The sequence below is a fragment of the Lepidochelys olivacea genome, assembly GCF_965140295.1.
Source record: "Lepidochelys olivacea isolate rLepOli2 genome assembly, chromosome: 3".
Lineage (NCBI taxonomy): Eukaryota > Metazoa > Chordata > Testudines > Cheloniidae > Lepidochelys > Lepidochelys olivacea.
This window is the reverse complement of record NC_140413.1, coordinates 117,023,776-117,047,953: the sequence shown is the minus strand read 5'-3', so window position 1 is coordinate 117,047,953 and position 24,178 is coordinate 117,023,776. Positions and strand designations below refer to the sequence as shown.

Genomic DNA, 24,178 nt, shown 5'->3' with positions numbered 1-24,178 from the left:
ACTGTCTCTAATAGCTTTTATATATATAAAAAGACTACATGAGAAACCTGACTTGCTGATTATGGTTGCAGGCAAGAAATTCTCTGGAGCCATATTATGCAGGAAGTCATATTAGATTATCATAACAGACTATGCTGGCCTTAAACCTACCCAGACTCTCCCCAGTTCCATCAGTTCTTATATCTGGAGTATTATGAATCTCACCAGATGGCTTTATGGAGACGTTGTTGGGTTCATTACTGGTGACAATGCTCTAATAGAACCTGCCAGTACTGATGCTGTTGGCTATTTCCAGCTCTGCCAGCAACATGTGTGACGTTAGACAATTCAGATCGCTTACCCTCTCTGTGCCTCAATCTCCTTGCTGTTAAAAAATAAGTACAATACTTGCCCACCTCAGAGCATGGCTTGCGCAGCTTATAATGAATGCTTTCACTTTTGTCAATAACAAGGCTGTATCTGTTCAAGGTGCTAGTTCATTAGCTGACAGCTCTGGACAAGTCATTACAGTTCTAAAAATATCCTAGCGAGTCATGTGATATTTCAGTTTTCTTTCATTCCACCCAGTGTTAAAGTCAAATGAGGATTAAGACTCTGTTTACATAGCAACTTAGTCAAATACCCACACCTTTGTTTGTGGAAATAATATCTTTCCTAATAGAGAACTTGTTAGCAGCATTAGGTCTTTATTCAGAAAGCTATTCCGTGTACCTTCTGAGAATGATTAGTTATGTTGTGGGTTATATTTTTTAAACTATGTATTTTTTAAATAAATGGCACCTGTTAATTTTGGAAGCTATTTCCAATAGCACTGGAAGTCTAGTGGTAATAAGCATTAGCAATTTAAAGGGTGCTGGTCATAGGGGCAGGAATTAGAGGTGCGGGGAGTGCTGAAGCACCCCCAGGTCTCTGCTCCTGGCCCCGCCCGGGGCTCCACGCCCAGCTGCTGGCCCCCTGCCCGGGGCTCCACTTCTGGCCACTGGCCCCATGCTGCCCCCAGCTGTGGCCCCAGCCTCAGCCCCCTTGCCCCTATCTGCATCCTCCCCTCCTGGAGCCATGGCCCCACTCCTGGCCCCAGCTCTGGGGGCCTGGGGCACAGACAGGGTAAAGGGGGGCATGAGGTAAAAAGTTTGGGGACCATTGCTTTACAGTTAGCTGACTCTCTGCACCCCCACTATAAAAAGTGTTCCAGCGTCATTGGTGTGGGTTGTCAATGCTGGCTGTTACAGGGAGAGGTGGGAGAGAAACTGTCCCTTTCTGTTAACCATTTCACTCCAAGTAAAAACACATTCCTAGAGTGCAAGGCTGGAATGGACCACTGTGATCATCTAGTTTCGCTTCCTGTGTAATACAGGCCATAGACCTTCCCCAAAATAATTCCTCTTGAACTTGAGCATCTCTTAAAAAAAAAATCCAATGTTGATTTGAAAATTGCCAGTGATGGAGAATCCAGCACAACCCTTGGTAAATAGTTCCAGTGGTTAATTATTCTCACTGTTAAAAATGTGTGCTTTATTTCCATTCTGAATTTGTCTAGCTTCAGCTTCCAGCCATTGGATCGTATTATACCTGTCTCTGCTAGATTAAAAAGCCTATCATTAAACATCTATACCCCATGTAGATACTTGCAGACTGTAACCAAGTCACCCCTTACCTCCTTGAATCTACCACTGGAAGGTATCTTTTCTAATCATTTAAGCCCCCTGCATTCCCAGGGCTCTTCTCAGAACCTCCTCTAACCTACCAACATCCTTCAATTGTGGACACCAGCAATGGACACAGTATTCCACCAGCAGTAGCACCAGTGCCCAACAGAGGTAAGATAAGCTCTCCACTTCTACTTGGAGTTCCCCTGTTTATGCATCCAAGGATTGCATTAGCCCTTTTGGCCACAGTGTCTCACTGGGAGCTCATGTACCGCTGATTTGTCCAACGTGACCCCCAAGTCTCTTTCAGTCACTCTTTCACCTCCGTCATGTAAGTACGGTCTATGTTCTTTCACTCTAGATGGATGCATTTACAGTTAGCCATATTCAAATGTGTAGTTTGCTTACATAGAGCTTACCAGGCAATCCAGATCACTCTGTATCAGTGACCTGTCCTCTGAAATATTTACCACTCTCAATTTTTGTGTCATCTGCAACCTTTAGCAGTGGTGATTTTATGTTTTCTTCCAGGTCACTGATAAAAATTTTAAATAGTGCAGGGCCAAGAACTGATCCCTGGGGGATCCCACTAGAAGTAAACCCACTCGATGATGATTTCCCATTTACAATTGCATTTTGAGAGCTATCAGCTAGCCAATTTTTAAACTATTTAACATGCACCACGTTAATTTGGTGTTTGTTGTAATTTTTTAATAAAAATGTTGCACAGTACCCAGTCAAACGCCTTGCAGAAGTCTAAGTATATTACATCACCACGGTTACTTTTATCAACTGAACTTGTAATATCATTAAAAAAATACCAAGTTAGTTTGACAAGACCCACTTCATATAAAACAATGTTGATTGGCACCAGCTCTATTACCCTCCTTTACTCTATTAATCAAGTCCCATATCAGCCACTCCATTATCTTGCCCCGGATCGATGTCAGACTGACAAGCCTATAATTACCAAGTATCCCATTTACCCTTCACAATATAGGTGCAACATTCATTTTTTTTCCTGTCTTTTGGAATTTCCCCAGTGTTCCAAGACTTAGTGAAAATCAACATTAGTGGTCCAATGAGATCCTCAGCCAACGCTTTTTAAAATTCTTGGATGCAAGTTACCTAGGTGCGATTATTTTAAAATGTCTAACATTAGTAGCTGCTGTTTAATGTCCTCCAGAGTTACTATTGGAATGGAAAGAATCTTATCCTATGATATGACTACATCTTCTGTTTTTCCCCCAAATACGCAACATAAATATTTATTGAACAGTTCTGCCTTTTTGGTGTTATTATTGATAATTCTACCATTTCCATCTAATAATGGACCAATACAATTGTTAGGATTCTTTCTGTTCACAATATACTTAAAAAACTCCTTCTTATTGTCATTAATTCTGCTGACCATCAAATTCTCCTTGTATCTCTTTGATTCCCATATGAATTTTCTACAATTCCTGGCTTCTGATTTACATTCATTACTACCAACTTCCCCTTTCATCCATTTGTTATATACATATATATGTAATTGAGTTGTTTGGTTGGTAGGTTGATCACTGCATTTGCTTCTCCTCTAAACCAGTTAGGTGTTTTTAACCAGTATGACCTTCTTCCTTGATTGTGGAATTATAGCTTTTGGGGCATCTAGTAAAGTGTTCTTGAATAATTCACAATTATCACACACACTTTTTCTGGTTTAAATTCTTCCTCTAAGTTGATTTCTCTCATAATTAATTTCAGCTTTGTGAAATTGGCCATTTTAAAGTCCCAAATGTATATAATTAGTTTGGACTTTATTCTTTTTGCACATTAGAAATGTGATCAAATTATGATCATTTGTACCTAAACTACCATTAATGTTTGGTTCTGTAATCAATTTCTCTTTCTCTGTCAAGACAAGGTCCAATATAGAAATCACAGATGTTGGCTACAAAGCTTTTTGAGTTAGGAAATAGTCATCTATAACACTCAGAAATTCCAAGGATGTTTTAATACTGGCAGCATGAGATCCCCATATGTCACTCAAATTGAAATCCCACCTCCCCAATCACTCAGCTTTTTTCCCCTATGCTTGATAGTTAGGTGCGCAAGCAGGCGGTCATCCTGTTCCCTAGCGTGATTTGATGGTCTGTAACAGACACCAATTACTACCCTATCTTGTGCTTTATCTGTTAGGATATTGATCCATAAGCATTCAAGAACATTTTCTTCTGAGTTAGCAATGACTTGGAAACAGATGATGCCACTTTTGACATAGTGTCGTTCCTCCTCTTGATCCTTTTACCCACTTGATCCTTCCTAAAGCGGTTAAAATGGATGGCTATAACATTCCAGTCATGTGACTCATCCCTCTAGGTTTTGGTGAAACTACCTAGATCAAACTTATGTTCATAAATGAGCAATTCCTCTCGTTTGCTATCCAGGCTCTTAATACTGGTGTGAACATAATTAAAAAATTTATTCTCTTCATATCCTTTGGTTCCTTGATTAATTTTGTTCTCAAATCTCATTTTTGTGCTAATTGAGCGCTCATACCTTTCTGCCTTTTACCGTCCCCTTTTATTGTTAATTTAACACCCTCCTGACTATCTAGCCAGCCTGTCCCCAAGGAGATTGGTCCACCTTCTATGGGGAGACGGGACTGTATAGTTTGGATGGCCTCCACCTCAGCAGGAGGGGAAACCAATGTTCCACAAAACCAAAACTCTCCACCCTACACCACTTACCTAGCCAGTGGTTCACTTCCAGAATCTTCTGCCTTCTGTCTTCATTCACTCACAGGACAGGAAGGATCTCCCTGAAGATTGTTTGAATATGATTTTTCTTCAGCACCCTTCCCTGAAGTCATCTGTTGCCTGAAGTCATCCGAGATGTACTGTCATTAGTGCTGATAAGAACCATCACAAATGGATCCTTTCCCATCAACTTCAAAAGCTCATCCAATCTTAGAGTGATATCTCATGTCTTGGCTCCAGGAAAACAATACATCATCCTAGTGCATGCCTGTCTCTTGCAGAATGTTCATTTGATTCTTCTTAGTATAGAATCCCCAGCAAGGATAGTCTGTCTTCTTGGATAGTTAAAGATTCTTTGTGGGCAAACTTGCTGTGTTGTCAAATGTACAGTAGCTAGAATGTCTTAATGCTCTATGGAATGGTGGTAGCACAGCAAGAAACCTGGAGAACCAGAAATGAAAGGCTTAGCCAACATAAACCACTTCATTTGTTCGACTGGCCCTAGAGATGCAAAACTTACAACAAGTAAAGACTGAGGATGATTAACTTACCCTGTCAGGAGATTAAGTTTTTTGGTGTTGTCTCCACGCTGTGGGAACTGCATGCCTAGCTCTTATACTAACTAATCATTTTTAGCTATAGTTGGCAGTTAGGGTATTGGATCCTTATATGCCAATAAATACACATACTCGTTACATACCTACTTTCTTTAACAGTCCCTTGTTTCCACTTAATACCTAGCAGAGCAGTCACAGAGCCAACTCCTTTCTGTCATGTTAGTATAAATATTTGTAAATTGCGTAGTTCAAAACATTATAAATCTGAACACATATACGGAAGTTAGCTGTCTTTCTACTTTTAGTTGGTTTCTGCTGAGGTTTTACCCAAGTTGGCAGGTGCATCTAAAGGATTTTAAAAGGTGTTCCTCGTGAATTTAGCATGACAACTTGCACCTTTGAAAGATACTCTGCCAAAGTATGATGTCTGCAAATCCCTCTTCCTTCAACACCAAAACCAAAAGATTTGGTCCAAGATCTGCTCCTGCAAGAGAACCTGGTAACATGAGCTGGGAGACCTTCTAAGATGGCTTCCCCAGGAAAGAGTAAGCTAGCCACAAAGCCGTCCTTGGTCCTGAAGCTTGATACAAATTCCCAGGCTGAAAGGCCTTATCTGTTTTTTAAAGCCTTCATTCAAACAGCTTCTGAAGGTATCTCCCGAACCCTCCTCTTCTGGAAATTGGAAAGGCACCACTCATGTCAACATTTCTGACTTTGGAGATTTAGAATGGAAAAGAAATTTGGACACTACTCCATTTTATTACATTACTCCATTTTATGGGAGTGGGAGGGGAAAGGGGAGAAGTTGATTTTTAAAAAAAAATGTTGAATAGAAATTGTTCCATTTCAAACCCTGCTAAACAAACTCAGAATAGTTCACAGTTCTTTTTTTCCATTTTTTGATCAGGTCTAATGCCTTGATGGAAACATCACCTCTCTTCCATGGGAATTAATTCATTCTAGGTCACAATGGGCTTAGCTGGTTCAGTTCATGCCTCTTACCTCCATGGGCCAGTCTTGTTAGATCTGTGTCAGAGTAACTATAAGGGAGTGCACCTGAGCTTCCCTTCTCAAGCAAAATTCCCAATGAAACCAGTAAAATCTGAATAAAACTCACAATCTGGGCCTAATTCTCACACTATGCAGAAAATGTTCTTGTGCAGACAGTCTTCTAAATTATCTTCTCTTTGGATCCATTAACTCAAAGGAGAGTGAGTTTGTGGGGAGGGTGAGAAAACCTGGATTTGTGCTGGAAATGGCCCAACTTGATTATCATACACATTGTAAGGAAAGTGATCACTTTAGATAAGCTATTACCAGCAGGAGAGTGGGGTGGGAGGAGGTATTGTTTCATGGTCTCTGTGTATATAATGTCTTCTGCAGTTTCCACAGTATGCATCCGATGAAGTGAGCTGCAGCTCACGAAAGCTTATGCTCAAATAAATTGGTTAGTCTCTAAGGTGCCACAAGTACTCCTTTTCTTTTTGTGAATACAGACTAACACGGCTGTTACTCTGAAACCTGTCAAAGTTTCTAGGTCACTAGACAGAGCTGCCTAGCAAACATTCTCTTTTTGCATCACAAGACTTGGGGGACAAGGCAGAGATTTAACTACTTGAAACACCTGAAAACTGGCCCCACTCAAGGTTCTTCAAACTACTTAAAATGGGAAAACTGAACTTTCAGCATTTGGACAACCAAAAAGAAGACATTCTGACTGTTAGAGTACTCTTTTCGTGCCTTAATTGGTTAAATTAATGGTACTTCAGCAATATTCCAAACACTTGTCCTAAGAAAGAAAGAAAGAAAGAAAGAAAGAAAGAAAGAAAGAAAGAAAGAAAGAAAGCTGGTACCACAACAGGGTACAGGGTACCACAAAGGGAAACAGCAGATGGGGGGAAAACATGTATAATCCTCGAGTGTAACATTAAAAATAAACATGCTCACTCTTCAATCATCATTCGGCAGGGGCAAGGATTTTTCCTTCTGATTTTACTGGAGCCTTATGAATATTTAGTGCTTGTAACAGGGCTAGAAACAGGTGGCTCTGTGCACACTGTTTACACAACTCTCCTAGGGCATCGCAATCTGCCTTGCAAACCTTTGGACCTGGGCCCTGCCTGATATACTGTGCCAGAATGTGTTCTGGTTTAATGAGAAGGGCAAACTTCCAGCAATTAGTAGCCTGAGATTAACAAACACTTCTCATGTGTGATTTAAGCAAGAGAGAGATCTGGGCTGAAGAACTTCAAAGATAACACCCAAGAAAATGACAGATCATTGCCCAGCACCTTATTGTCACTTACACCAGTGCAATGTGGGTGTAAAATGGTACTATTCTGACTAGTAGTACTTCATATCCACTCTGTGCTTGTGTAAATGATTACACAAGGTAGGGATGGGTGTTCACTTGGGTACCAAGTGCATTACTTAACTACTTAAGTAACTATTCCACCATAACTTCAGAACAAGAGTGAATTATTTGATTTGGGTTTTTTTTGGGGGGTGGGGGGGCATTTAAAGCTATTCCACTTGTGAATTTGAGTTTTGATTCAGATGAATTGGAGAATCAAGAATAGGAATCTAATATATAGGAATATAGAACAGACACTATAATGCAGTACTCTAGGAAATTGTTGCACTGTTATTGGCCAGTTGTTAGGGTAGTGGGGGGAAGGGGTGTGTTTCTGAAACTGTAACCTAATTTTTCTGACCTCAAAAGTTCACATTAGTTCTGAGATGCATTGAGGTTTGTGTCTGTATTTACTGTGACTTGTCCATCTGTGGTAACCCAGTAAGGATGGGCTGAGGGGAAAAACCTAAATGTATGAAATTAGCAGGTAGTCCATAACTTAAACTGAAGTGTCACAAAAGAAAATGGAAAGACCTTTATGTACACAATAGTGCTAAATTCAGAATCCCCATCATTCTGATAGCAAGGTCCCAGAAAATAAGAGGGAGAGCTGAAATCCCCCACAATGAAAATCTGATGGGCCCCATTTGAAACCAACAATTGGACATTGCTGGGAAAATTGGGGTGCAAAAAAATCAGACCCCCTGATTTGAAGAGTAAATACGTGGGGTCACATGACCCTTAATCTTATTCAGCGACACCTAAGCTGCTGGCAGTAGTTTCTTAGAAGGAGAGCTAAGACTAAACCAAGTTAATTTTAGAAAATGATCTTGATTCCAGCCTGTTGCAGCACCATTTATGCATGTAGGGGTAGCTGACCTTGAGGAGAAATGCAACCCTGAGAGGAAGGCAAGGAGTGGAGGTACCCTCTCCATCAGAAGAGGGTAGCTTGAAGACCCTCAGGGAGATGTGCTGATTCAGCACATCTTGCTGGCATCCTAGCCCTCCCTCTTCACATCCAACCTCACCTACCTTCTGGGCAATGCCATTCAGCTCTAGGATTGGGGAGTACGGGCTGTGGGAGGCTTGAAGTGTTATAGTCCTGTCACGGGTGGACTTTCTGCCACCAGGACAGATGAGCAAAGTTGTGTTGCTGGAAAAGAAACTGGAGAGCTAGGGCACCTGAGTCCTGCTCACATTGCAGTTCGTGTGAATTTCAGGGGGTAGGAGTGTTGGCCCCATGTCAGTCCAGAACATATTGTGAAGAAGCTTTGTCTTCTCCTTTCACATCTGACTTTTATATAGCTACACAAAGATGCATTGACTTTAGACCCTGGAAAAAACACAAAACTGCTGCAAGGGGAGAGGCTTAACATAGGCCTAAGTTGAAAATAAAATGGGAACTAGGACACTCTGTATGGTACCTTAAAGGAGCAAGGGGAATTTTTGTAAGTTTTCCATTTTATTCAACAGTGGCATATAACAGGATATTAAATATTTAAGTTTTATCAGGAGAAATTCTTACCCAAATAAGACACTGGTTCCTAACTGAAAGGGAAAAGGTACTGGCTCCAGTCAATTTGTTAGCAGCATAGCTTCAAACTGGTAAAGGTTTATCATGTAACTATGTATTATTCCAAATCGGTTTAAAATGTCAGTTGAAACAGGAATAAATGTCTAGGGCTTTTAAATAAAAAATGAGGATAGATCATGGAAATGAGTCTTTGTAGGCTAACTCCTAGTAGATAAAACCCAGAAGATGAAGAATCTTCTGTTAAAAGTAGGCCAGTCACTCATCAAGGCAGAAAAAAGGAGATGACAGTCTTATCTAGTCATCTTAATATGATTCAAAAATACAAACGCGTGGCCAGATGGCAGCATTCGTGATTATAAACTAGGTACTGGTACTACCCCCCTCCGTTGGGTGCCCTCAACTCCCTTTGACATCTCTGTGTTGGGAGCACATGCTGGCTCAAAGACTGGGCTCTTCGCTCTATGGAAAATTTGAAAAATAGCAATTAAAGTCCATTGTGAAACAGTGCAAACTTCTCTCTATATCCATACAGACTTCTGTGATGATCACAACCCAGCAGTGTGTTTAAAAATAAATAAAAAATGAACGGTTGAATGAAAATGAAGGGGTAACATCCCTAATTTGCCTTGAAAAGAGTATAGGCAGGTGTATAAACACTCATACTCAACTCTGCCAATGCACCTCGGTCCTAAATAGCAACACCTCTGCTTTTATCCGGTCTTGAACCTCTCTCTCTTGCTAGAGACTATCTGTACTAAATTGTGTGGTGGCTATTTTATATGCTCCTCTCTGTAGGTGACCTACGGGAGGTTTCAATATGTATCTCTGGAAGTGGAAGACTGAAAGTCTGTCTTAACCATTTAATCTGTTATTTCAAAATCATAACAAAATAGAATGCAATGCTGTGCAAAATCAGTTTAATCCTATTTATTAAGGAAGTATATTCTTCAATATCATAATAGGAATCTTTATAAAAAACATAGACTCCCTAAGCCAAAAACTTAATAATGCTTTTGAATAAAACTATGAGAGCTTAGCAGGAACATTCCTGTCATATCTCCCCATTGTGAAAGAAGCAACAAGAGTGTAACAAGCTGGTGGCCTTAGCAAAGCTAACTCTCGTCATGCGCTTGGCAACTTGCTAATGGGCTCCAATTCTCCACTGCCTTATACCTTGGATAGTCACTCACCCTGTGCAAAGCAAATGTAAGTGGCTATACAAAGTGTAAGGCAGCAGAGACCTGAGACCCAGTGTGCACTTGTTGGAATAGCATTGGAATCACTAAAGTCACCTGCCAAAAGACTACTCCAAACCACTCTGATGGTGAAGCTTCTGTTCACCTCGTGTCCCTTTAAATTAGTATCCTTTCTAGTTCTCTGGGTCCTAGACGACAGGTGCCTTTATGCCTTTCAAATATACTAATCACTTGTAGAATAGCTGCAGTCAGTACTAAGGTCTCTGGGGCATGTCTAGAAACTACACATACCCACTGCATGCAACAGAATATAAAGAGCAACAATATTTTGAAGGAAGAAATTAAACTGACAGGGAGACAAGTGGACTGATTTGGTGAGTTGGTGGGACGGGGATCAGAGTACGGTAAGGGCACCCCAAGTCCAGTATTTGCCTACGGCATGAACCAGAGGCCAGCCCTGCTGTAGTGAAATAGAACCAGAATAATTCCATTAAAAATCAGTGATAAGAGGATTTAGCACACCAGATTGCGGTCGTGGATTTCTTAAAGTGCACTCGACATTTGAGACTAAAATAGGATGCTTTTTCTGAGAGAAGACTAAAAGTTCCCAAAATATTGATTTAATAGCTTCTGCTGTAAATACCATATGAAAGCAGTGTGATTTCTTTATGATTGAGGTCCGTTGAAAATTTTTTCCTTCCATCAGTGTTCACTATGAAATTCTGGGAGGAGAAAGACAACTAGGAAATAAGCAGGGTTTAGTAAAGCCCCCTTGTGGACAGTGTTGTATCACTAGACCTTTTAAAATGCTTGTGTGCTTTTGTATGTCCTCAAGTTCACACTTGTCATCAATGACCTCAAAATGTATCTCCCACCATTACCCAGGAGAAACAGGTATTTCTTAATTTAAATTTTGTTAAAATAGCTCCCAAACTGTACCATTTAACTCAAATCTTTCTCTATAAACATGATCATAGTGACTGTAAATTACCTGAAAAAGACTAAACTCTCAATCTGAATTTTTATTAAAGCTAATGTTAAAATTATATAATGCACAGGTTGAGGGAATTGCATTGGTACATCTGGGTATAGGGCTTAAATTATTCAAAAGTACAAAGTATGCTTTAAAAATCATAAAATACATATAGTACATAATCAACAATAACCCAAACGTAGATTGATAAATTTAATTATACAGTTTAGGTGTCAGCATCCAAATATTAGGATACATCAGTCATGAAAAGTTTTACAGAGAGTTGGTTGTAGAAAGCAAATATAGCAATGAGTGGAGATTGTCCCTCAGTCATTGAACATTTAGGACTGGTTGTCCCTCAGTAAATACAGTACATCAGAGAAGTATTTATCTACGTATTGCCCTTAGCCAGAAGTCCAAGAAGTAATAATATACTGGCACATATGGAAAAACAACGTCAAAACCTGAAAATAAGTGCATATTTCTAAGTAGAACAAACTATTAGGATGCTGTACCACATCGGCACCTAGGCTCATACCTGACAGCATGGTACCAAGTTGAGTGTAGAGGTGCCATACTACAGAGAAAGGGGTCCCTTCTCCACATCTTTAGCTATCTTGGCAGCAGAGAGATTCCAGAGCACATTCAGAGCTGAGGTGGGAAGAGATAGAATTTCAGAGTTTTGATCAAAGTTCCTTAGTAAAATACAGTCTAATACTACGGCTGCTAACTGTAGCTTGGTGCATAATGTTTGCTGTGTCTGCCTCCATGGCAGCAGCACCACCAGCATCTAATGACATCTTCATGGATTTGAGATGCTGAGAGTATGAAAGGCTCCACTGAAAACCAGATTTTCTTATAATATAAATTTCTGTTATCTAAGTAGGAAAATGCATATGAATGTACAGAGCAATATATTCTTCCCTACACTCTTATTAAACTCATATTCTATAGAAGTACATAGATTGTATACTGCAATAACAAATATATGGTACCAACACGACTTCATATTAAAACTAAAACACTGTCTAAATCAAGGAAATTCACAATAGAGGCTAAAACTCTCTCCTCTATTAATTCCATTGTAACTAGTTTATTGAAAGACTTGCAGAATCTCATGCAAGACCACATTACCCCTCCCTACCCCCAGGTTTAGGAAGACAATTCAACAAAACTTCTTGCTTTTGTGGGTTCTGTTAGGGTGAGGAGGTATCCAATAGAGACTATACTTCAGTTTGACATGTAGAAATAAAAGGCATGATCCTACTCTCCTTGAAGCCAATTGACAATCTCTCACTATCCTCAATGGGAAGAGAAGAGTAAGTCAAATTATATTTGAGAGCTTGCTCAGGGAATATGAGCCAAAACTAATTGCATGCTAATACAATGAAACCTGCCTCAAGCTACCTGCTAGGTTTTGCCTAGTAGGAGGTGACCTTTAAAGTTTATAAAACTTTTCTAAAAATCATGGAGACTCTTAACTGCATGCTGAAGACTGACTTGCCTGTTCATGGTGATGTGCATGTTCATGCATATTTCACTGTCTGAATTGCTGTCTTCTAGCAGGTGGTCAACAAGCCTTTTTGAATAATACACTAGTGATTGTGGAAGACAAAACATATATGTACAAAACTACAACAAGCCACAGACCCAAGTGATCATGGACATCAGTGTTTGGCCCTTGAATGTACATTAAAGGGTAGTATCCTGACTGGTAACCTCATGTTAAGAGGGAAGAAGCTGAACAGCTTAAATATATAACCTGTAAAGAGACCTTCCTGAGAAGAATTAAGCAAAAATAACTGATCAGGAGTGAAATACATGACACTTTGTTTTAAAAAATGCTTTGCTCAGCTGTCCTCCTAGTGAGTGAGTGAAGTTTCCTAGTTTAGTTTTCAGACTATTAAAATCTAGCAGATTTTTCTGCAGTCTCCAGAGCAGCAACTCCAGGAAGAGACTCGCTCAGCCCAGGATGGTGCATGCACAGTCTGGTCAGCAAGTGGGATCTGTCAGGAGCTGGCTCATGCTCAGTGCAGATAGGCCCTCCAGAAAATTAAGCTGCTGAACTCTTAACAAGTCTTTACTGAGCATGTCTGAACTTAAATTTTCAGAGGCTCACAATTTGCCCAAAAGGGGGCATATTTTCAGAATGCAAAAGGCACATCCCTGACACCAGAGGAATTTCCGACCATCAACAACCCACTAAACTTCTAGTTCCTGTTTCAACGTACCGAGGTGCCAGAGCTTCTGAGTGAAACGATTGTAGGATTTTTTTTTAACATGGGCAAATATATAGTTTCCCCTGTAATTGTTTGGAGAAACTGGTTTTTGCTGAAACTTTCCAGGAAAAGTCAGTGTGAGGCAGACACTCAGAATGGAAAACTTCAGCTCGAATGGTTAAAGTTTACAAAGTTATAAGCAACTGAAAACAGGGGCAGGTTCTGAGAAGTATCTCTACATGCATCACCTAGATTAGAAGAGAATGTGAACTGCTCTAACATGAGCTTTCTGAAGCTGGCACCAGAGTAGCTGCACCATACAGAGTTCTAAAAAACCACGTGGTGCACGATACAGAGAGTTGGCATTCAGCTGCTGCAGGCTTCAGCAGTCCCATAAAAGCCAGCATGAGGATTTAATACTGCAGAGCCCAAAGTGCATGCATGAACTAACTTTAATTTCTAAATCTTGCTTAGAAACCTCTCTATACCCATAACCCTCTATACCCAAAAAACTAGCACTGGGTACCAATTCTTATGAAGTTCAAATAAACATGGAGTCTCTAGGTCTTGGGAACTGAGACAAGCCAAAAAAGTTCAGAAAATATTAAATGAATTAAACCTAATACTGGTATTCTCCTTATGGCCTCTCACTTTCAAAAGCAAAATATCTATCACTGTATAAGATTGAGTGTGTGAAATTTCAAGCAGATAAGTTTATTTCTGGCAAAGATCAATAGGGAGGTAGGAGAGAGGTTTATTGACAAGCTAGGTTCTGTAAACATAGCTTGGAGGTTGCTTGGCTGTATCATTCATAGTTATACAACTTTGTCAATGGATTTTACTAGTATTTCAGTGATCTTTTCATATAATAGAGCAACATTGTCATGCTTCTCTGCTCCTAAATAAACATTGTCCTGCCCAGTTTTCACTAGCCTATGGCTCAAAACTTCCAGCTGACTTACAAGTAAGGTGCCAGACAACGTGTTAATTCTCTTTTCTACTGTATAAAAAAAAAGGCCAATAGTCATCTGCTCATATGCACTGCAATATCATGGCACTACATTAATCTCTAGCTCCAGTGGCTTCAGAATCTGGCCCCTAGTCGCTTGTGAGATGTATTCAGTTTTCTCTCGATTTGGGGATGACCATTCCATCGCTGCTGCTTGCTACAGGGCATAGTTCTTAGTCTACCTGCCAATGCAGGAACTAGTAACTAACTGGAGGACAAAGGTCTCCATCTGGAAGCTGAGACTAGAAAAAATGAAACTAGAAATAAGGTGCAATATTTTAAACAGTGAGGGTAACTAACCATTGGAGAAACATAGCAAGGGTAGTGGTGTATTCTCTATTACTGTGATTTTTGTAATTAAAAGTGGATGTTTTTTCCAACAGATATGCTCTAGTTCAACCACAGCTATTGGACTTGAAGTGGAAATTAATTCAGGGCCTGTGTTTTACAGGAGGTCAGACTAGATGATCACAATGGTCCCGTCTGTCTTTAAAATATATATATCTATGACCTTACCGTCTTTTTTTGCCAGTCTCTTAATTCTGTGATAATTAGACTTCCCAGCAGCAGGAAGTGTCTGTGAATACTATGAATTTTAACCCCAGAGAAACGGACACTACCTGAGAACAAAAAGGTTACAGAGAAACATGTCAGAATGTCTGTCTGCCCCCAGTAAGTTTAGCCGAGAATATACATTATTCTTGATACTGAATGTATACAACACTGATTTCTAGTTTTAGGGTTAAATTCTGTCCTTGGATGCATGTAAGTTCCATCAGCTTCATCTGGTCCTTAGGCCGCAGTGAGGATAAATTTCTTGTTTATGTTACAGCAGTGTCCAGAGGTCCCACCAAGATCAGGGTCTCATTTTGCTACTCATACAGATGCATAGTAAGAGACAGCCCCTGCCATGAAAAGCCTACAATCTAAACATACAACACAAAGGATGAGATGGAAACAGGTGCAGAGAGGTGATAGGATTTTGCGCCAGGTTGCAGAACTGGGAATAAAATACGAATTTCTTGACACTCCAGTGCTTTTCCCACTAGACCAGTGGTGGGCAACCTGCGTTCCATCAGGGTAATCTGATTGAGGGCCATGAGACATTTTGCTGACATTGACCATCCACAGGCACGTCCCCCCGCAGCTCCCAGTGGCCACAGATCACCGTTCCCAGCCAATGGGAGCTGTGGGATGCGGCGGCCAGCACGTCCCTGAGGCCCGCCGCTTCACGCAGCTCCCATTGGCCAGGAACAGCAAACCACAGCCACTGGGAGCTGCGCGGGGCCATGCCTATGGGTGGTCAACATCAGCAAAATGTCTTGTGGTCCACAATCAGATTGCCCTGGTGGGCTGCATGCGGCCCATAGGCCACAGGTTGCCCACCATGGCACTAGACAATGCTCTCTTAGTTTGACGTCTACTTTCCATATACTCTGCAGCATACTGAATGACACCAGGGAAAGGGTTTTAATAACTTCCTTATTTTATGTTGATAGAGGTATAGAATGTGCATTGATGGGTATGTAGTGATTTCAAAAATACCTTAACTGTTTGGAGATGATAACTGAGATCATGCATGTATAAATACTAATTGATGACAGCCATGAATGGGCAGGACATCAGCCTAATCACCTGATTACAATAACATAGTAACAGTGCTCTTAGTTACACCTGTGTAAATCTGAAAAATATAGAGCTCCTGTCCCAGTTACTGCTCTGATAAATAACAGCTTTGGTGTCTAGGTTCCTATTTCTTTTTTGTACTCACTACCCTATTCATTTTTTTCCAACTTCAGTAGCCAGTCCTGATTCTCATACTTCAGCAGAAGCTTTGCATGAGCAAAGCAAGCAGCATTTGACCCCAAATATCTACTTAAACTAAGTATAATCTTATACCTCTCGGCTGAGAAACCTAGAGCCCCATTTAAAACCTGGGGTGTGGGTGGTTTGGAGTGGCTCAGCCCTGAGGCAGGCTGAAGAGCTCAGTGCAGTTTAACTACTGCTCACATCGCAAAAGAAAAAAGACAGGTCATTTCCTTCTCTTTGGGCTGAATTTTCCTCATCTTACCCATCACGCGCGCGCTCCCATTAAAATTGCATGAATAAGATGAGTAGGATGTGGTGAATCATAATGCTTTTTAACTATTTTTAAAAAACTGTTTGCAATCGTAAATTAATAAGGGCTTGATGTACCTAGCAAGCAGGATTATGTCTGTGATGCAAAGCTGTATTGTCCCCGGGGGAGCTTTGGGAAGGATTGTGCCTTGGGTACAATCCCTCACAGAAGTACAAAACAGAGCACATCTGTTATACGATCCTTTTGTGCTCCCACCCTACACCAATCAGTGGAGTTCTCTGGGAGCTGCCAGTTGCCTTTCTGTATCTCCTCCATGGAGTGACTTGTGACCACAGGGGCACTGAAGTCCCTGGGATCTAGAGGAGTGTAGGGGCCATGACAGAGGGAGGGAAGCTTCTTGTGCCATCTTCTCCCCCCCGCAATAAACCTTTGTGCTCTAACCAGGTACAAACTGACCCCAAGCAGTTACACGTGTGGACTTAAAGATTACAAGATGTAAAAAGTGGATGGTCCATATTCTGTTCTTGTTCTATACATGGAACTCCCATTGGCTTTGGTGGGTGCTCCGTTTATAGAATGACAGGAAATGGGTCAAAAGGAGATGGAAAAGGCTTTTTACCTGCCAACCCCAGAGTTCAGGATGTGTTGTTTCTCCTGCAGCAGTTGATGACATCCTAACACCTTAAGCAGCACAGGAGCTGCATTCCTACGCTGTAACAGGGGAAGCAGAACCAAGGGCCTGAACTCAGGTCTTGGCAGGTAAGTGAAGAAGCAACTGATTTCAAGCAGCTTTGTTTGAAAGTGTATATCTTTGTAATGTTTAAGTCTTAATATGTAATCTGCAATATTTGGAATTTTGTATTTTGGATTTTTAAAAGAGCCCTTGAGTTCACTTATAAGCGCTGCCAAACTGATGATAAAAGTGTTGATCACGCACCTGAGTGAAGAAGGGGTGGAGGGAAACCTTATTTACAGTTAGAGTGACTCAGAGTTGAATTTCTCTTTCAGTGTGAATGGAAGGTACTCAATTCAGTCGAAGAGGGAGAAACTTTTTTATTTAAACTTTTTATACATGCAGCTACATAAGATGATCAGGGGCATTGTGGATATTTGATATTCAAAATCTGAGCTACATTTGTTGGTTTTTTTTTCCATTGGACAAACTGTTCATGTGGTATGTTCCAGTTCCCAAGCCTAACTCTTACAATCAGATTTCCCATGCAAATATTGATGCCATTCAAAATTTGCTTCCTGTAAGCATCTTCCAGTATTCAATTAATTGTTTCTGTAAATGTTCCTGCTCGAAATTTCACCTGCTAGTATGTTCATAGAAAGCAAAGAAAAATGAAGCAAATGAGATTCAAAACAGGAACAAACATTTGAAGATTTTTTTTTACATTTTCATCTAGCTTTGAAGATGTATTTATTTATTTATTTTAGAAAAGGAAAGTCATTCTTCTCTCAGCTCCTAGTTACAGAAGGCTAACGGAAGTCTTTCTACTGAAAAACCGATACGTTTTATCGGTTTGAAAAACTAATAGTACTTGGCATATGGACAAAAGGACTTACCACTTAATGAAGTGTGATCCATTTAGCACACTATTTGCTAAGTTGGCAATACATTAAAAATAAAAGTCAGTTTTCAAAGTAATGTGTCCAGGAGTCCTCACAAATTTGGTTAAAGAGGAAAGGATTCCTATGGGACAGCTACATGCTAAATCTTATAATTGAAACCACACAACATAATCTTAATGTAGGGGAAATCTTGTTCCTCAAAGAATGAATGAATCCCCAGCATTACTGGGGCATTTTTATAAGTGCCCAATAAAGTCTCTCTCCCTTTTCTTTTTTTTTCTTCCTTTCCTCTTACTTGTTACCAGTATTATTGTGACTCCACTTAGGGCAATCTTTCCAAAAGTGACCTCTAAATTTATGCCAGTCTTTGGGAGCACAACTATGAACTTATAGTAAATTGCATATGGAAATAGCATCTTCACCTCCTAGTCTGAGTTCTGGGGCATGCAAAAATTTGTGACCAAAAAACTCTCCCAAAACTGGGTTCATATTTAGAAGCTGGAGTGAAATCACTTTGGAAAACGTAGCCCTAAATATATACATACCCCATTCATTGGAGCATTGCTACAGTCATTGTTTTAAATTAACTTTCTCTAGACAAAATAAAGTGTTGTACTACATTGCAGCCTCACTGTTAGGAATGAAGATAGAGGGGACAATGCAGGACGGCCAACACATACAACCAAAATGGAGAGTATCCAAGTCATAGAGGAATGGTAAGTTTCTCACGTTAAGTCTTCCAGTGCTCACAATAGTTATCCAGTAAATCAAATGTCTGTATTTCTAACTCGGCTGTAAGTAATATCAGAACCTCACTTGATCTGAGGCTTCTAGGAACTTATCTGATGTTCCCTTCTTAAATCTTTGGATAAAAGGCAGTAAAATCGGACATGATGATGAAATGCGAGTAAAGGCATTCCAAGTCCTATCTTACCTACAAAAATAATTGTTTAAATAACGGTTGTGAAACATTGTTGCCCAAACATGTGGGGAGGAGAGAAGATGGGAGTGGAGGAACTGTCACTACATATTTTCTGGCCCTCCTTCCATATACACAAATTCAAGGGTCATGCAGTTGCTGCTCCAACTTGGAGTGCAAATGCTGCTGTTCCAAGACCTTGGGGAGCGGGAATTTTTCTCCTTCTCTCTGCAAAATTCCTTAGCATCCAGCTGAGTTATTTGGAATAGATGCTGAAGCAAGGATTTTAGCTTTAACTTACTGAACTTGAGATTCTGCTTATTATTCTCTTCTTAAATTAATGTAACTCTGGGGCATAGTGCCATCTTGCTCAAATATCTTCACCAGACTGTAATATTCACGAAGCAAGGAGTGTCCAGTTTTAGAGCAATGAGTTAATGGTTACAAAAAAGGAACGTAATGGATGAAACCAGATTCAATGCCCTACTCAATCCCTAAAGTCTGAATAAATTCCAGACTCTCTATCCTACTTCTACCTGTTTCAGTACTTCCTGGAAGTGCTGTCTTGTGGACACTGCACGTATCCATGCCACAAACTCCTTTAGCTTTAGTGGAGTTGCTTCTTATTTTCACCATTCTGAGAAGAGAATCCTGGCCTCTGAGTCCAAGAAATTATCACTGACTGACAAAACAGAAAATATGGAGTCTGTATTGGTTAATTAAAAAGTTATACCCATTTTGCTCAGGATAGCTTTCTGGAAGTATAAATATTAAATAACTTATGTATCCTGTATTGCTTGTAAAATAAAGGTTGAGTAAATGGATTTGAGCATGAGACATATGGTTGAATACTGCTTATTGTGTGACACGTATACTCAAAAGCTCTTAAACACTGGAACTTTCAGAGGCTTCCATCGTGCAGGAAGGACAGAATGAGTACCCAGTATTAAATTTAACTAAATTTAATAGTAGTTAAATAACTTGAACGACTTAACCCTCAAGTTTATAATTTATATATTAAACAATGTAGTCTTCTGATCTCCTATCCAGTGCTTAAAGTGTAACAAACTGGGAATAGCTTTCTTCTAAAGGTGGGAATGGTTTGGGTTTTTTTCCCCTTCTTCTGTATCCAATTTTGCCAGTAGCATCTGGTGTTACCCATCAAATCGTGTACTAATAGATTATCGTTCAGATCCGTAGCACCAAACAAAGGGAAGCTTACCAACTCTTAGGTACTAGAGACATATGCTAATTTAAAATATCTCTCAATTGGTATTTTGTTGGGCCTCATTAGTATGCCCTTGGCTGTCAAGGACCTCTTTGTTCTTCTCAGCCCTGCTGAACCAAATAATGCAGATGCACCTGATTGTCCTAGCGTCTTCAGAAGCAAGCAGTGACATCAGATGTCACCTAAACCAGCCTTGAAAGAGAATCCATTATCAACCATTCAGAATCCAATCTCCTTTAAGTACAGAGGCAGTAATTAAATTCTGTTGTGTCTTTGCAGTATGTCACTTTATTCTTGAGTTTTATGGATAACAAATAACATTAGCAAAAAATCAATAGAAAACCAGGGTACCCTGCCTCTTAAAATAAGACAAATTTAATTGCTATTGGGATTATGAATACAGAGGTGAACACAGTGCAAAACTTTATAGTTATTACTGAAGCCCCATTGCTTTCATAGTTCTTGACTACAGTGTAACTGAGGAGAATTTGGCCCAATGTATGTAAACACTGTTACAAAAACAGAAGCATATTCTAATGATACTTTCTTTTTGCAGCCAAAACCCTACTGCAGATGAAATTATGTCTTGGGCTCAGAATTTTGACAAGATGATGAAAACACCAGCTGGTAGGAACCTTTTCAGAGAGTTTCTTCGAACAGAGTACAGCGAAGAGAACCTGCTTTTCTGGCTTGCGTGTGAAGACCTAAAGAAGGAACAGAACAAGAAAGTTATTGAAGAAAAGGCGAGGCTTATATATGAAGATTATATTTCTATACTTTCACCAAAAGAGGTAAAGCTGGAAATACTGAACTTTCATTTGCTGTAATCAAGGATGGCAGGGCTACAGGTTCATGTGGTGGGGTCAGAAAACATACCTGACGTGCTAGATCAGACAGATTCTTCACACTGAGGCTCTCCAGCCAATGAAAAGGGGCCAGAGTTGGGGTTGGGGGCATTTGGTACCATTCACTCCAGCTTCTCAAATCTCTGGGTAAAGAAGCAAGGCTCAGTGATCACAAGGCCAGCAGTGGTATGTTGTTCTCTGCTTTTGTAGTGGAAAATTCCTTTTAGAGATAGGGAGTAAGCCAGGGAAGAAGGCTTGAGGAGATGGTGCCAATTAACAACTGTGACATCCCATACCTGGTGTTTAATTGGAAATGGAGCCATGGGACATGTTCATGAATAATCTCTAATAATACTTAAAAAGTTGTGTGTGGAGTGATGTCCTGCAATCACTGTTGGGGTTTGTTTGTTTTTTCTCAATATTTTAGATAAATGCTTGGATCGTGTCAAGTACAATAAGTTCCTTTACTTTCCCTACACTTTGAACAAGATCCTCAGCTTTTGTAAACTATTCTAGCTCTAAGTCAATGGAGCTATAGTGATTTATACCAGCTGAGGACTCAGCCCTATACATTTATCCTCCAAGATGGTTTCTAGAGGTAATTGCTTCCATTGTCATTATCTTGCCTTTCTTCTGTCTTGTAGTATGTTATGTTGCTTTTGAGTGATACGACTGTCAGTATAGTAAGCTAATAATGTTTTTCTCTTTCACTTATTAATATTCAGATGGCTTTCTAAGCCATCATGTAGCCCATAGCTCTCTCCAGCTTTTAGGTCTGCTGTAGCATTTGAGTTTCATCATGCTTAATAGCTCAAAAATGGTGACAAATTTCATGCTCAGTGTACATAAAGTTTTCCATGCAGATGCCCTTCAGTTTCAATGGCTATCCCAAATCATCTCCTGTCATTACTGTAGATCTTAAGAGGCAAGCAGGGGACCTCTTGAAATCACTTAGACGGGGCATGTGGGCTGGGAACCTTTGCCCCAGCTACTATGCATCCTTTTCCCTATGCTGCTATGGGTTTGTCTGAACTATAGCTGTTTACAAACCACTTTAATGCAAAGGTTGTGTAGACCAGTGTGAAGTTCCCCTGGTGTTATCTGGACCGGTGATCTGCTAGGTCACTCCAATCCTCGACTCTGGGAGCCAGACTTACCCTACTCTGCTGTGAGAACCCCCCACTGCTGAGCTGTTCACGCACAGCCTCTGGCATGAAAGCTGCTTGGATTGTGCAACTGAATAACACTAACCAATATCTCTGGTCCCAGACACAACCCTAGGAACCTCTGTCTTGCATTGTCCAGTTATGCCCACTTGCTGATGCAAACTTATATGAGTTTGTCAATTTAACAAAGAAATTGATATGTACCAGGCTTGTTATCCCAACAGGAGTCTCTGACACACTTCAAACCAAACGCACTGTTTTAGGTAGAATAAACAAACAAATTTGTTAACTACAAAAGATAGATTTTAAGTGATTATAAGCCAAAACACAACAAAATGGATTTGGTCAAATGAAATAAAAGCAAAACGCATTCTAAGCTGATCTTAACTCTTTCAGTGCCCTTACATACTTAGATGCATCTCACCACAGGCTGGCTGTTTGCTCTTCAGCCAGGCTCTCCCCTTTGATCAGCACTTCAGTCGCTTGGTGGTGATGTCTGTAGATGGAGGTGGAAGAGAAAGGAAGAGCATGGCAAACGTCTCTCCCTTTTATCATGTTCTTTCTTCCCTCTTGGCTTTGTCCCTTCCCCCTCCCCCCCCCACTTCGGGATCAGGTGAGCATTACCTCATCATCGTCCCTGACTGACCAAGGGAAGGGGGGTGACTCCCTCGAGAGTCCAACAGATCCTTTGTTGCTGCATAGGCCAGTGTCCTTTGTTCCTGTGAGGCTGGGCTGAGTTCGTCCCATACATGCCCTGATGAGGTGTGAACTGCCCCTCTGTTCCTGGAGAGTTTTGCCTGGGCTTGTTTTAAGCCAGGAGGACACATTTTCAGCCTCATAACTATATACATGAAATTACAACCTATAATATTACAATAACAACAATGCTCAGTGCATCATGAGCCTTCTGAAGACACCCAACATGACAAACTTTGCATTGGATACCACACAATCATATGAATGTGGAGGTGCAGGGTGTTCCCTCAAGATACAGAGTGTCACAGCCAGCAATCAGTTATCCATATAAACTGCAGTCATCTTTGCCTGCACACTTTACAGGGTGATTGAGAAAATTCTAGACAAACTAGACTACAGGTGTGAAAGGTGACTCTTTTTTAAAATTCTATAAACTCAACCAATTTTCACCAGAACACTCACCAGCAAATATCTTCAATAAGGACTACTTGATGCCACTTTCTCTAACAAAGAGGATTAATCTTCTAGCTGCATAAAATGAGACCCTAATGCTGTTAACTTCATGCACTCAAAGGCAAATCACCCAAAGGAAAATCACTTAAAGCTAAGAATTTCAGGTCTAGGATAGAGAAGTACAGTTGGTCAGGAGTTGAAATCTGCCCCAAGCAAATTCCAAGGCTGCAATACTGCCCTTTGCAGCTGCTTCTTCAGTACTATAATTCAATACACTATCTCGTCTACAGCTTTAGCTATGCATGTTGCATCACACAGTGCTGTGTGCATGATAAGAGAGAGTTCACAACAGCCATTTATATGAAAGTACATAGTAAACAAGACAAAATATTCTCCAGAGTAAATAAATTAAGTAATAGGAAAAACTTGCTGGCATACATAGGAATCTGATATTTGCAGTTAAGCTGGCATCATAATAGTGCCTTGTGATTAACAAATGATTAGACTATAGAATGCATCTTGGAGAAGAGGACTTACTCTATACAAAGATTAAGCCAATCAAGATGTATTAGACTATTATGACAATAGTACAAGCACACAAAAAATGGAAAAAATACAAGGTGCTCCATGTAGCTCGTAAGGCTGTAAAGAAAACTTGCTTACTGTCTTAACTATACCAGTATTGTATTTGGTAATATATTTAAAGACTTTATTGCAGTGCATATGCAATATTCATTCCTGATTTTTTTTTTAATGCTTAACCACACACCTTTAACGGTCTTCTAACATCAGGGTGTCGCTGCTGCTTTTGGGTTTATATGGACTAAATATATTTGGACAATATAATTTTTTTTTTAGTATGGGTAAAGTGCAGATATATAGAGCCAGATCCTCAGCTGATCTAAATAGCATAGGTCCGTTGAAGTTCATTGCGTGGCTCAAATAGAAGGATCAAAGCAACGAATTGTTCTTGGCTCTTCCATATCCA

The 24,178-nt window shown here is 40.2% G+C and overlaps 1 protein-coding gene across 4 annotated transcripts in view; it reads left to right on the top strand.

Annotated features, from left to right (window-relative positions):
- Window positions 1–24,178, top strand: part of RGS17 (regulator of G protein signaling 17) — a 74,035-nt gene that overhangs the window by 48,767 nt on the left and 1,090 nt on the right. For 3 of the 4 annotated variants that reach the window (XM_084622302.1, XM_084622301.1, XM_084622304.1), the window contains exons 3-4: window positions 18,510–18,599; window positions 20,587–20,821. In XM_084622302.1, the coding sequence (XP_084478428.1) occupies window positions 18,510–18,599; window positions 20,587–20,821 (325 nt within the window). The remainder of the gene's footprint in view (window positions 1–18,509; window positions 18,600–20,586; window positions 20,822–24,178) is intronic. The other variant, XM_084622303.1, reaches the window with a different exon arrangement.